The 13749-nt window shown below is 45.9% G+C and overlaps 1 protein-coding gene across 1 annotated transcript in view; it reads left to right on the forward strand.

The window, feature by feature from the left end:
- The first annotated feature begins 3345 nt into the window (after positions 1-3345).
- The window catches only part of WDR59 (WD repeat domain 59), a 59100-nt gene continuing 48696 nt past the window's right edge, over positions 3346-13749 (forward strand). The window contains exons 1-3 of the mRNA XM_069966275.1: positions 3346-3418; positions 10355-10404; positions 13347-13482. Of these exons, the coding sequence (XP_069822376.1) occupies positions 3365-3418; positions 10355-10404; positions 13347-13482 (240 nt within the window). The 5' untranslated portion in view covers positions 3346-3364. The remainder of the gene's footprint in view (positions 3419-10354; positions 10405-13346; positions 13483-13749) is intronic.

A 13749-nucleotide genomic window follows, 5' to 3' on the forward strand; every position in this document is an offset into this window, starting at 1 on the left:
GTACCCCCATATAGTAATAATGCCCATGCTGTGCCCTCAATATAGTGATCATGTTTCCTGCTGTATCCCCCATATAGTAATAATGCCCATGCTTTGCCCTCCATATAGTAATAATGCCCATGCTGTGCCCCTCAGTATAGTAATAATGCCTCCTGCTGTATTCCCCACATAGTAATAATGCCCATGCTTTGCCCTCCATATAGTAATAATGCCCATGCTGTGCCCCTCAGTATAGTAATAATGCCTCCTGCTGTATTCCCCATATAGTAATAATGCCCATGCTGTACCCCCATATGGTAATAATGCCTATACTGTATCCCCCCATATATTAATAATGCCCATGCTGTGCCCTCTCCCTGCTCTGCCTCTCTCCCATGCTGCCCCCTCAGTATAAATGGCCCCTGCATGCTGTGCCCCCACCTATACATAAAAAAACAAACATCCTACTCAAATAATCCGGGCTGTGTGGCTGCTCTTCTTCTCTTCGGGCTCCATCTTGTGAGCCGCGGGGACTGGACCTCCGGCAGGCGTGATGACGTCACATCAGCACGCCTGCCGCAGAGGTCACGTCCCAACGTCCCATAGGCTGCTGGTATGAAGTGCCAGTGGCCTATGGGAGTGAATGTCAGAGCAGGTCCACATGATAAGTCCACGATAGGTCCACGTGTTGTTGAGCTCCCACCAGTCAGTATCAGGGGGTCATACCCTATGCCCCAACCTGTGACTGGACAACTGTTGCACAACCACAATTCCCATGGTGCCCGAACACTAGGAGGAGATGAAGATAGCCCATAGATGTCATAGCTGCCAGGAAACCAGAAGGGCCTGCTGGGAATATCCTGTGTGGTGGAAAGAAGATTTCCCATGGTTAGGCCTTACCATCACACAAACATGTCACATGCTTAGATGGGTGGAGGTCTCGTCGCTGTGACCCCCAGCATTGGCTAGATAGAGCTGGGAGAAGCATGTGGCTGTGTGCCACCCCTGCCAGGCTTCCGGCCTCAGAACCTTTATACTTAATTGTGTCATTTTATATTGTCTCATACTTGTGTATGTGCCCCCAGAAGTGTATAATTACTATTAGTATTAAACTTTTGATATGTCTATGTGACTGGGTTCCTGTGGATATGTGATCATTTATGAGATGTAAATCTGTTTGTATTCATCCTGGACATTGTTTGCTGATAACGTTGTGTCATTATAATCCATGTATTAGGTTTATCAGATGACTGGCATATCAGGAAACCAACTCAGCTGGGCACAATGTTCCTGGCATTTGGAGCATGAGAAATGAGATGGATTGGCTAAGCCATAATAGAGATAGACACTGTGGATTAGCAGACAGCATGATGTCATCTGCTTCTTTAAAATGGATGGCCTAGGGTAAGGGCCCTTTTACACAGGCTGATTATCATCAATGAGCGTTGTTGGAGGGAGAAAACACCCGCTCATTGGTTGGTTGCATCTTATGAGCAGCCCTATAAATCATTGTTTACTGCCCATACATCTCCCTGTGTAAACATGTATTTAAATGGCAGCACAAACAATACAGCAATACAGTGATCGTTCATGCAGCTTGGATTCTCGATTAATTGTGCTGTGTAGAGGCACTGCAAGCAAGCACCAGTTTTGCTTATCGGGGCTCATTTGAGCAGATAGTATAAGGGTCCATTTACACAGAAAAATTATCTGACAAGTATTTGAAGCCAAAGCCAGGAACAGACTATAAACAGGGAACAGGTCCAGGGGCGTAGCTAGGATTCATGGGGCCCCATAGCAAAAAATTTTAAGGGGCCCTCCTCCCCTACAAAGCACTGCGCTTGTGTGTGTGTATATATATATATATATATATATATATATATATATATATATATATATATATGCTTTACTGCTCCAGCCCTGATAACCCCTGAACTCTGCATGGGGCTCTGCACATTTTCCTTTCCTACTTGATTGCCACAGAGGTCAGAGGTTATCAGAGCAATGAAGCAGAGATCTCTGTCTTCTGCTTGTTAACCCCTTTTTTGTGTTGCCGCATGTAAGTAAACATTGGGTCACTTACACACTGCAGTACATAAGGGGTTAAGCAGAAGGACACACGCTCTTACCTTCTCCCCCGGGACCCTTTCCTGCACGGGCCCCATAGCAACTGCCTACTCTGCCTCTATGGTAGCTACGCCACTGAACAGCTCATAAAGGAAAGACTGAGATTTCTCCTCTTTTCAAATCCATTCCTGGCTTTGGGCCCTTGCACACTGAGGAATTCTCGAGGAATTGTAGAGGAAAGTTTTCAGGCAGAATTCAAGCAGAATTTAAGCCCCCCATTGGCTTCTATAGGATTCCTCTAGCAGATCTACAGCAGAAAATTCTGCTCGGAAATTCTGCGGTGTGAACAACAGAGCAGAAAACCCATCGAACACAATGGGACTTTGCTCTGTACATATTTTACAGGAGGAATTTCAAGCTGAATTTCAAGCTGAATTCCTCGCCTTTTCCTCAGTGTGCACATAGCCTTTGGCTTCCAAAATCTGTCAGATAAATCTGTCTGTGTAAACGCACCATAAGGTTTAAGGAAGTTTACCAATTAAGCACCGACAGGTGATGTCAGAGGTAATGGGGTCAGGTGTAATGGAAAATCACTGTTCAAACCCTTTGTTCCTGGAGAGATAAGCTGCAGCCAGGGCCAGGAATGCTCAGTTGTGCCAAACATTCCTGTGTATGGGGACAGTGAGTGGGAGAGATAACTGACAGCCAAATTGAATGCAGGTGTATGGGTGAAGGCTGGGGCTACGCTGCAACTTTGGTCATGTGACACAAAGATCGAACAATGTTGCACATTAGTAAATGGCGTCACAATTTGTCAATGACAACAGCGCAGCTGTAATGTAACAGTTGCAAAGAATCCATCCTTGATGGAGTTTTGGTCGCATGTCGCACTTGACTTTGTTGCCATTGGCTTCAATGCATATCCATATTTTTCCATATTTTTTTTGTAGCTAACACTTATGTAGTAACTTCTGTTCATTAAACCCTGCCCTGATAAATCTTTCAGATACTAATACATAATATATATATATTTATATTTATATATATATATATATATATATATATATATATATATATATACATATACACACACACACACAGATGTGGTAGTGTTTGTAGAACTCAGTATAACACTGCCTTGCTCTTCCCTGACCTCTAGCTGTGACACTAGGTTATTGCAATAAGAAAAAGAAGGGGGGGGGAACCAAACTTCCCAGAACACCTTGCGCCTAAGCGTGTCTAGGTTGCTAGGCGATTGCTACGTGATGACGTACAACGTTTGTTGTTGTTGCTGCTGGTGGCCGGTGGGAAAGGAAAGATGGCGGCTCACTGGAGCAGCGAGAACGTGGTGGTGGAGTTCCGAGACTCCCAGGTCAGTGGACGGTGGGAGAGTAGAAGCATGCGTTACGGAGAGTTGCTTGAGAACTTCGGTGGGGAATTGTTCATGTGTTTTAATCATAAGGATAGGATTGACTCAAGCCACACTGCGCATGTGCAGCACAATACTTCGTTCAATGGGATTGGGAAGGAAATGTAGAGGATGTCGGGAAAATTCCTTCAGCTGCTAAGCCACTACAGGTCCCAGCATGGCAGTCTTTAATCCTAAGCTTGGACTTGTAGCCGCACAGGACATGTGTTAGGGTGAACCTTAGGAATGGCTGTACTTTCCACAAGTTATTGGCAGCGTCTTGTTCCTGTCCTGGTCCAGTGTCAGCATGCCTCCCAAGGGTCCCTCTTTTGGAGCCACAGTCCCTACTTTTAATCCAAGTCCCTCTTTGCCCCTTACATGTCCCTCGTTTTGACCTAGAAATGAGGTTGACATTAATAGACTTTCTGTGTTGCTCTAGAAAGTGTCCGGTTTCTTGCTGTATAATAGACCTAAAGTTACATCATGTGGTGAAAGTTGGATCCTAAACATTGTTCTATTCAGATGAATCATGTGACATTATGACCCCTGTCACACATGCAGATTGTTTTCTTTGGCCCTATACAGACAGCTGGAGTTGTGGGTCTGTTTTGGAGACATGGTCAGTGCCACAAAAAATGATTACGCCATTATAGGTCCATGTCACCTACGTGGCCCCTGCAAATACGGACAGTTACTGGCACACATCCCTAATCCTGTCCATCGTTCTGTAATTAGATGACTTTGGACGTACCGGTACGCCATGGGTTACTTTTCCCAGATGCCCCGGTAGGACCGGTAGGTCCTTTTCTATGAAGCGCGCTTCATAACCGGCACCTCACCGTTAATGACAGGCTGCAGCGATTGCGCTGCAGGGTGTCATTAACTCCTTAAACGCTGCGATTCTGGCATGACCGCGGCGTGTAAGTGACAGGGGCGGTCCCCTGTCACTTACCGATCGTTTTAACGGACCGCCGGAGGTCTCTTACCTTCCTCTGTGCAGTCAGATTGGCGCTCTGATGATTGTCTGCCACATGCAGGCTCAATCAGCAGAGCACCTATTACACTGATCAATGCTATGCCTATGGCATAGCAATGATCGATGTGTATAATGTGATAATTGTATGTAAAAGTCCCCCAAGGGGACTTAAAATGTGTTTAAAAAAAAAAAAAAAAAAAGTCAAAGGGGGAGATTTATCAAAGGGTGTAACATTTAGACTGGTGCAAACTGGCCACAGCAAGGAAAAAGGAGCTATGATTGGTTGCTGTGGGCAGTTTGCACCAGTCTAAATTTTACACCCTTTGATAAATCCCCCCAATATGTTTGTATAAATGCCCCAAAGCCGTCCCCCAATAAAAGTTTAAATCACCCCCCTTTCCCATTATATAAATAAAACATATAAAAATAAATAAACATATAATACCATAGCGTGCGTAATTGTCCGATCTAATAAAATATAACAGTTGTCACGGCGAACGGCATACACAAAAAGAGGGAAAAAAGTGCCAGGATTACCGTTTTTTGTTTTTTTTTTGTTACATTATATATAAAAAACAGCCCCGTAGGTGAAAATGTAAAACTGTTATAAGCGTCACAATAGGCCCATTTTATTAATAATTAATTGCAAAAAAAAAAGGATTTCATAAAAAAATAAAACAGAAAATCAGTGTAAACCTGCATATGGTTGTGTTCAGACTGACCTATAGAATAATGTTATCACGTAGCTTTTACCATATAGTGCATTACGTAGACACAGGAACCCCCCAAAAGTTACCATATTGCATTGTTTTTTTACCCATTTATATCTTCATATATAATTTGTGGTTCTGTCATACATGTTATGGTAGAATGAAAGATGTCATTATAAAGTACAACTACTCCTGTAAAAACCAAGCCCTTACATGGCCCTGTAGATAGAAAACTGAAAGTGCTAGAGCTCTTAGAAGGGGAGGAGGAAAAAATGAAAATTTGCACAGTCCACTGGGTCATTTTGCGCTAGGTCCTCAAAGGGTTAAAGGAGAAAATTTTTATTAAAGTATCGTATTACCCCCCAAAAGTTATACAAATCACCAATATACACTTATTACAGGAAATGCTTATAAAGTGCTTTTTTCCCTGCACTTACTACTGCATCAAGGCTTCACTTCCTGGATAACATGGTGATGTCACAACCCGACTCCCAGAGCTGTGCGGGTTGTGGCTGCTGTGGCAATGCAATAATTTTAAAAAATTTAATCGGACTTCTCCTGTAAGGATGCAGATACAGGATCTGCTGATATCAATGTAACTAAATGCACCAATGTGCAGCAGATCCTGTATTTGTGATTGAAGGAGAAATAAAGCAAGAGGGGGGCACCTCCTAGTGCAATAAGGTGTTGGATAGGTGTCTCATCAAAAAGTAGATAGACGCACTCACCTGGTGGAGTTGTGCAAGAGATAGGCACAACTCTACTGTAGGCGTGTAATGTCATGAACTGCAGACATCCCTCAGGTAGTCAACCACCAGTGGTGGGTATAGAAATGTAGAGATGTGTCCCAGAAGGGTCACAGGAACCACGAGAAACCCAGAAGGAGGGTCAGCGCAGGTAGACGTCCAGGATCAAAATCAAACCATTGCACGGTAAAGTGACTCAGTATTCCATTTATTGCAAAGCGTTTTAGTCTGTATATTGGGTCACGGACCTTTATCAAGCAACATGATGCTTGATAAATGTCTGTGACTGTGCCGACATCCTGGACGTTTACCTGCGCTGACCCTCCTCCTGGGTTTCTCGTTGTTCCTGTGACCCTTCTGGGACATCTCTACATGTATGTGTGACTGCATCCTTGAATTAAAAAGTATAGAAAGGTCTGTAAACTTTTCCTAGAGTGAACCAAAAGTGTCCCTCTTTGGCTGTCCCAAAAAGTTGGGAGGTATGTCATTGACAATCCATAGATTGTAAGGATTTCGAGTGACAACTGTTGAGAGATCATGACAACCAAGTACAGTTCTTAAAGAGGATGTACCACCTGGTACATCCTCTTTAATCTGAATGCACGAATCGAACAGCGCCGGCACGGGGAAGCCAGTGCTGCGGTCCGTTTTTCGGACAGAGGCCCGGTTCTCGTGCACGGCGCCGTTCTATGCACCGGAACCGGCCGGTGCTCAAGCACTGGAGGCGGACCGGGCCGCCCCCAGTGGGGGGGAATTCCCTCCCCTGTATGACGCGGCTCCATTCATTCTAAGGGAGCCGCGTCATACAGGGGAGGGAATTCCCTCCCATTGGGGGCGGCCCGGCCGGCCTCCAGTGCTTGAGCACCGGCCGGTTCTGGTGCATAGAACGGCGCGTGCACGGGAACCGGGCCTTGGTCCGAAAAACGGACCACGACACCGGCTTCCCCGTGCCGGCGCCGTTCAATTCGTGCATTTAGATTAAAGAGGATGTACCAGGTGGTACATCCTCTTTAAAACTGTGACACAACATGATGCCCGTCATCACCTAAAGAATAAACCGGTGCATGGGGAATAGCTCTGCAACCTTCCAATAGATATTGATTCCATACCCAAGATCTCTCTTCATTGATAGTAAATTAAATGGGTTATTCAGCGCTACAAAAACATGGCCACTTTTCCCCCTTTTTTGTCTCCAGATTGGGTGGGGTTTTGAAACTCAGTTCCATTGAAGTAAATGGAGCTTAATTGCAAACCGCACATGAACTGGAGACAACAGTAGGGAGAAAAGTGGCCATGTTTTTGTAGCGCTGGATAACCCCTTTAATGAGCTCCAGAATTTGTATATAATCTGACTCCTGGCACAGTAAAAACAATAAGGCTGTACTCATCCCTCCCTTGATTTCCTTTCTGCTTTCAAATCTTATGGTCATTTCTGTGGTCATCTTCTTTTCATGTGTTGTGTGGGACGGAAATGCCATCTCAACCTATTGATTGGTGAAGCTGGCAGTTCACGTGACCTGCTTCATTATTATGTAATGCAGAACCATTATAACCAAATTATAATGGCTGTAAATAAAGAATAACCGTATTCTTAGGCACAGGCTCAGCCATGGGTATAAAGTGTATGGAGCTCTCCCGACCGCTTACTGACAACTGATGTCTGTGGAGATAGAGGTCAGGCATGATGGAAAATCACTGCCCGTCCCCTTTGTTCTGGGTGAGATAAGCCTAGTCAGAGCTGTGTGACTGCAGCTTAAGGGCCCTATTTCATTGGACGATTATCGTTCAGATTATCGTCAAATCGTTTCGAATCTAAACGATAATCGTTCGTTTGAATAGCAGTTAACGACTTACGACCGAACGAGAAATCGTTGATCGTTTAATAAGACCTGGACCTATTTTTATCTTTGCTCGTTCGCGAATCGTTCGCATTGAATAAGACGTTGTTCGGTCAGTCGCAGTAGTGACGAACGCAATAGTGACGACAAGACGGCCGCAAGAACCATCATAAGTAACGATTATCTTTCCATGTAAATGGGTGAACGATTTCAGGTCTTTTGTAATAGCGGTTGTTGGGATCGTTTATCGTTAACGATTATGCAAACGATAATCGTCCCATGGAATAGGGCCCTTACTCTCCTTATAGAGAACACAGGATCGCTTGGCCATGCCAAACGTTCCTGTGTATGTGGAGTATGAGAGAGATAACTGACAGTTGTTGATTGTGTATGCCCACCTTTATTGCTGGAGTTAGGCTCTATAGCAGGGGTGGGGAACCTTTTCCATGTCGAGGGCCAGTTGGGCATTAATAAAATCATTTGAGGGCCGCATACTGTGCACAGCAGTTAGTAGCGTGGGTTTGCAACACCCGGGGCAAGGCAAAGTATTGTTCCCCTAGTGCCCCTGCTATTGTAGTTAACCCCCAGTGATGCCCTGTGTAGTCTAGTTATCCCCCCCAGTGATGGCTCTGGTAGCCTAGTTATCCCCCCCAGTGATGCCTCGGGTAGCCTAGTTTAACTGCCCCCCTTCCCCCCAGTGATGTCCCTGGTAGCCTAGTTAACCCCCCCAGTGATGTCCCTGGTAGCCTAGTTAACCCCCCCAGTCATGTCCCTGGTAGCCTAGTTAATCCCCCCAGTCATGTCCCTGGTAGCCTAGTTAACCCCCCCCCCTAGTCATGTCCCTGGTAGCCTAGTTAACCCCCCCCCAGTCATGTCCCTGGTAGCCTAGTTAACCCCCCCAGTCATGTCCCTGGTAGCCTAGTTAACCCCCCCCCCCAGTCATGTCCCTGGTAGCCTAGTTAATCCCCCCAGTCATGTCCCTGGTAGCCTAGTTAATCCCCCCAGTCATGTCCCTGGTAGCCTAGTTAATCCCCCCAGTCATGTCCCTGGTAGCCTAGTTAACCCCCCCAGTCATGTCCCTGGTAGCCTAGTTAACCCCCCCAGTCATGTCCCTGGTAGCCTAGTTAACCCCCCCAGTCATGTCCCTGGTAGCCTAGTTAACCCCCCCAGTCATGTCCCTGGTAGCTTAGTTAACCCCCCCAGTCATGTCCCTGGTAGCCTAGTTAACCCCCCCAGTCATGTCCCTGGTAGCCTAGTTAACCCCCCCAGTCATGTCCCTGGTAGCCTAGTTAACCCCCCCAGTCATGTCCCTGGTAGCCTAGTTAACCCCCCCAGTCATGTCCCTGGTAGCCTAGTTAACCCCCCCAGTCATGTCCCTGGTAGCCTAGTTAACCCCCCCACTCATGTCCCTGGTAGCCTAGTTAACCCCCCCAGTCATGTCCCTGGTAGCCTAGTTAACCCCCCCCAGTCATGTCCCTGGTAGCCTAGTTAACCCCCCCAGTCATGTCCCTGGTAGCCTAGTTAAACCCCCAGTCATGTCCCTGGTAGACTAGTTAACCCCCCTCAAGTCATGTCCCTGGTAGACTAGTTAACCCCCCCCCCAGTCATGTCCCTGGTAGCCTAGTTAACCCCCACTCACCTTTCGTCCGCTCCCACGCTGCCCAGGTCCTCTTCTCTCCCCTATAGCCCGTGCCCGTCTTCTGCTGCAGGCGGCGCAATGACGTCTCACGCGCGGCCCGCAGGAGAAGGAAGATGTGCACCGTTCTGGTGGGGAAGGGGACGGCACTCACAGCATCCTCCTGTGTCTGGCAGCCGTCACAGAGACCGGAGGATGCTGTGTATGCCGGCCCCTGCCCCACCAGAGTGGTGCACATCACAGGGGAGCCACGGGCCGCATCGGGAGGTCTCAGGGGCCGGATGCAAGTGGATGGCATGCACACGTCTGTGATTTACAGTCCGCAAGTGGACTATATCTCACGGGCTGAACTCTTGACCTCTTATGGAACTCTCAGCATTATGATTTATTATGATGCTGGGAGCTCAGAAAAGGTTAAAACTTTGTGCCACTGTACTGTCACAGCTGTGTGAGTTCAGCAGCAAAGAAGTTGAGAGTTGTGTCAGGAAGAAAACTAGGTCTATAGTGATACATTATGTTGAATTAACATTCCAAATTTACAAGCATTTCTTAAAATGAATTGTTTGAAAGATATAGACTCATTATTCCCCTTTATTTGCTTCTTAGTTTCATAACCTGTTGCCCTTGGTAACGGCCCTCCAGGCATCCACTTTCATTGAATGTTCATAGTCCGTTTAATCTGTCTGTCACATGATCTGTCTGATTAGTACTTGTAGGTGGTTTTCACTTCATATGCAACAAGGGGGATTGTGTGAAAGTATCTGCATTGGGGCATAGCAATAGCAGGGTCACAGTTCAAAGAGGAAACCAGGAACAAATCAGATGCATAGAGAAGAAAAATGGCACAGTGAAGTAAGCTGCTTTACTAAAAACAGCATATGTGTTCCATTCTACAACTACCACTATGTGTCTGTGGTACTAGTGATGCGTGATGCACCAAAATATCGATACTTTTTTACCTTTAACTTTTCATGTTTGTTATTGCTTAATTTAGGCAACAGCGATGTCGGTGGACTGTCAGGGGCAGCTTGCAGTGCTTTCTGGGTGAGTCTCTTATTAGTGCTACTAGGTGCCAGTGCCAAATGATCACTTCCAGTGCTGCTGAGCCTCTAGCACTGAGCCTCTGTCTAATGTATGAGATACTGTTTGCTGAGCTGCTTTATCTAAGCCCATCATGTGACACTGTGCTTCTAATGCCCGGTTCTGTCAGCTCAGCTGCTGTATTCAAGCCTATATTATGAGATACTGTCTGTACAAACTTGGAGCTTCACTGAAAAGTCAGGAGAACAGCTTTCTGATGCTGCCGAATTGCAAAGCGCTGAGGAAAACTGTTGGAAAACTGAACTGTCAGGTTTCAGGACCAGTTTGTGAGGCCTTGAGGATCTCACAGGTTTTATTTAAATTAAAGAGACTGTAACCACAATCTGCCCCCTCTCCAAACCGCTTGTACCTTCAGATAGCTGCTTTTGATGCAGTTATTGTCCTAAAAAACAACTTTAAAACTTGCAGCCCTGTGCCAAACTGGCGTGGCCTAGAGTGTCTGTGCATTAGGCTGGCACACCCTCTCTGTCCCTCCTCCCCGCCCTCTTCATCATTAGCAATGCTCCAGGCAGATTGTCTCCTATTCATCAGCTATGAGAACACGGCACATGGGCTGAATCGTTAAGGCACCTGTGCACTGTTCACTGCAGAGAAATAGGAAATATCCCGCCAGTGGCATTCTTAATGATGAAGAGGGTGAGAAGGAGGGACAGGGGGTGGGGCAAAGTTAGGGCACGGATACTCTAGGCCACGGCCGTTTGGCACGGGGCTGTATGTTTAAAGTCCAATAGAAAGGAGAAACGATCCAGCTCAATTCAGGAAAACCAGTACTTGCGCTTTATTGGAATTCTTTAAAAGTCAGGACATAATACAGGACATAGGCTCTGCTGACATGTGTCGGAAGCATGTGCCCTTGCCCTTGTCTGTGAACAAGGGCACATGCGTCCGAAACATGTCAGCAGAGCCTAGAAGTGTGTAGCACGATGTTGTATTATGTCCTGACTTTTAAAGAATTCCAATAAAGCGCAAGTACTGGTTTTACTGAATTGAGCTGGATCGTTTTTCCTTTCTATTGGATGTCGCAGCACATAGCCGAAGGTGGATCCGAGCGTTTCAGTGAAGGAGTGGGTGAGCTGACACTTTTGAACTTTGCTATTTGTATGTTTAAAGTGACTGTACCATCAGGCCCGGGCTGAAGCACAGGAGGCGGGCCGACCTACCCCCAGTGGGAGGAAACCCCCTCCCCTCTATGATACGGATCCATTGATTCTAATGGACCGCATCATAGAGGGGCTAGGGTTTCCTCCCACTGGGGGTGGGTCAGCCCGCCTCCTGTGCTTCAGCCCGGGCCGGATGGTACAGTCACGTTCCAGCTCTATTCATATGAGCACGCTGGAGCAGTTTGCTGGCAGCAGGAGGGACTGCACACCGACCAGGTGAGGGAACATCACGACAGGACCCTTTTTAAGCCTATCCTGTATGTTACTGTATCATGAGCCCCAGATCATGTTTAATGCTGCCTGCTGAGCCACTGAATCTAATCCTATTGTGTTTAATGCTGTCTGGTGAGCCACTGAATCTAATCCTATTGTGTTTAATGCTGCCTGCTGAGCCACTGAATCTAATCCTATTGTGTTTAATGCTGCCTGCTGAGCCACTGAATCTAATCCTATTGTGTTTAATGCTGTCTGGTGAGCCACTGAATCTAATCCTATTGTGTTTAATGCTGCCTGCTGAGCCACTGAATCTAATCCTATATTATGTTGAACTGTGTTTTGAGCCACTATATCTAGGCCTGTTATGTGTGATACTGTCTGCTGAGCCTCAGTATCTAATATTCTGTCCCATACTGTCTGCTGAGTTGCTGTATCTAATCCTGTCAGGTGTGTTACTGCTTGCCAAATCACTGTATCTAAGTCTGTGATGTGTGATTCGGTCTTCTGAGCCAATGTATTGCATGTCTCTGGGGCAATGTTGGACTTCTCAGAATGTTTCCTTAACAACCACAGCTAATTTATTAGGACTGTAGATACTTTACAATCCTTCTGCTGCTTTGGTCTGGTTCCTGAAGCTCTTAATCAGCTTTTTGTTACACATCATGGGCAGCAGGTCTGGAGCAAGGAGCCTGTAATAAGTTTAATGTACAGCAGGATGAGGAGGCCAGTGCTGACTATGCTTCAGAAACTTTGCTGAGCTAATGCAAAGCATCTCGGATCCCGTCTACTTTTCCTAATGATGGATGACCCCCCAGTCTGTGGTGGTGGTAGCCTTACATACTTGGACTGGTTAAACCTTATAGATCCCCATAGTTTTGTTGACTGATTTAGCCATCTGTACAAGGTGTATGGGGGTCTCCTGACAATTTACCAACTCATGTCAGAGGAGATAGTGGACAGACATCTTGTTCTCAAAGAGATAAGTCACAACCAGAGCAGTCTGGCTGCAGCTTATCCCTCCCCATAGAGAACACAGGAATGTTCAGCCATGCCAATTGTTCATGAGTATGGTAAGGATTGGATCGATGCCTGTCAAGCAAAGGTATAGGGTGACCTTTATTCCACAAAGTTTCATTAGCCTGCGGTTGTCGGGTTATTTTGGGTGTAACAGCTTTACGATAGCCAGAAAGCCACAGGTCGGGGAACACTGGCATGTGTGGGATAATCCTCCATGCTCTATACACAATGTGCGTTGTAAATGATAAAAATATTGTATTAATCTTAATGATTTGTAGGAGACTTTATTCCTTGGCTGCTGCAGAACCTCCTGTGTACACAGCAGTACTCTGGTACAACTACAGTTACAATGTTCCCCCAGAAGTTCCCAGCATCTACAACAACCATTGGTTGACATAATCATGAGATATATTATATATGAAAGTACATATATGATGATCTATGTCTATTTTCGGTAAATGTAATAATATCACTTTATATTGTCTGTAACAGACGCCGTTTCTTGTACATTGTGAACTTGGAGGCTCCCAACGATGGCCCCAGGAAGATAGCTCGGCAAAGCAAGTGGGACATTGGCACAGTGCAGTGGAATCCCCATGAGAGTTACACACACTTCTTTGCTGCTTCTGTAAGTTTTCTGCATGTTAGGTAACTGTAAGAGCCAAGATGAAACAATTAATAATGATTATCTTTATATGAAAAATCTAATCCAAGGACCCAGCATCTGCTTCTTGGGCTAAATTGCAGTATGTAGTGTATGTCTTAATTTTCTTACATGATGAAAGGTAGATGTTTAATAAATGCATCAAAGAACATTCTCCCCTAGAAATCTCCTGTTACACCATTGGCACCCAGCAATACAATTGTGGGGTGCCAATTGTTTCCATGGCAGCCT

Source organism: Dendropsophus ebraccatus, chromosome 4 (genome assembly GCF_027789765.1).
Source record: "Dendropsophus ebraccatus isolate aDenEbr1 chromosome 4, aDenEbr1.pat, whole genome shotgun sequence".
NCBI classification, from domain to species: domain Eukaryota; kingdom Metazoa; phylum Chordata; class Amphibia; order Anura; family Hylidae; genus Dendropsophus; species Dendropsophus ebraccatus.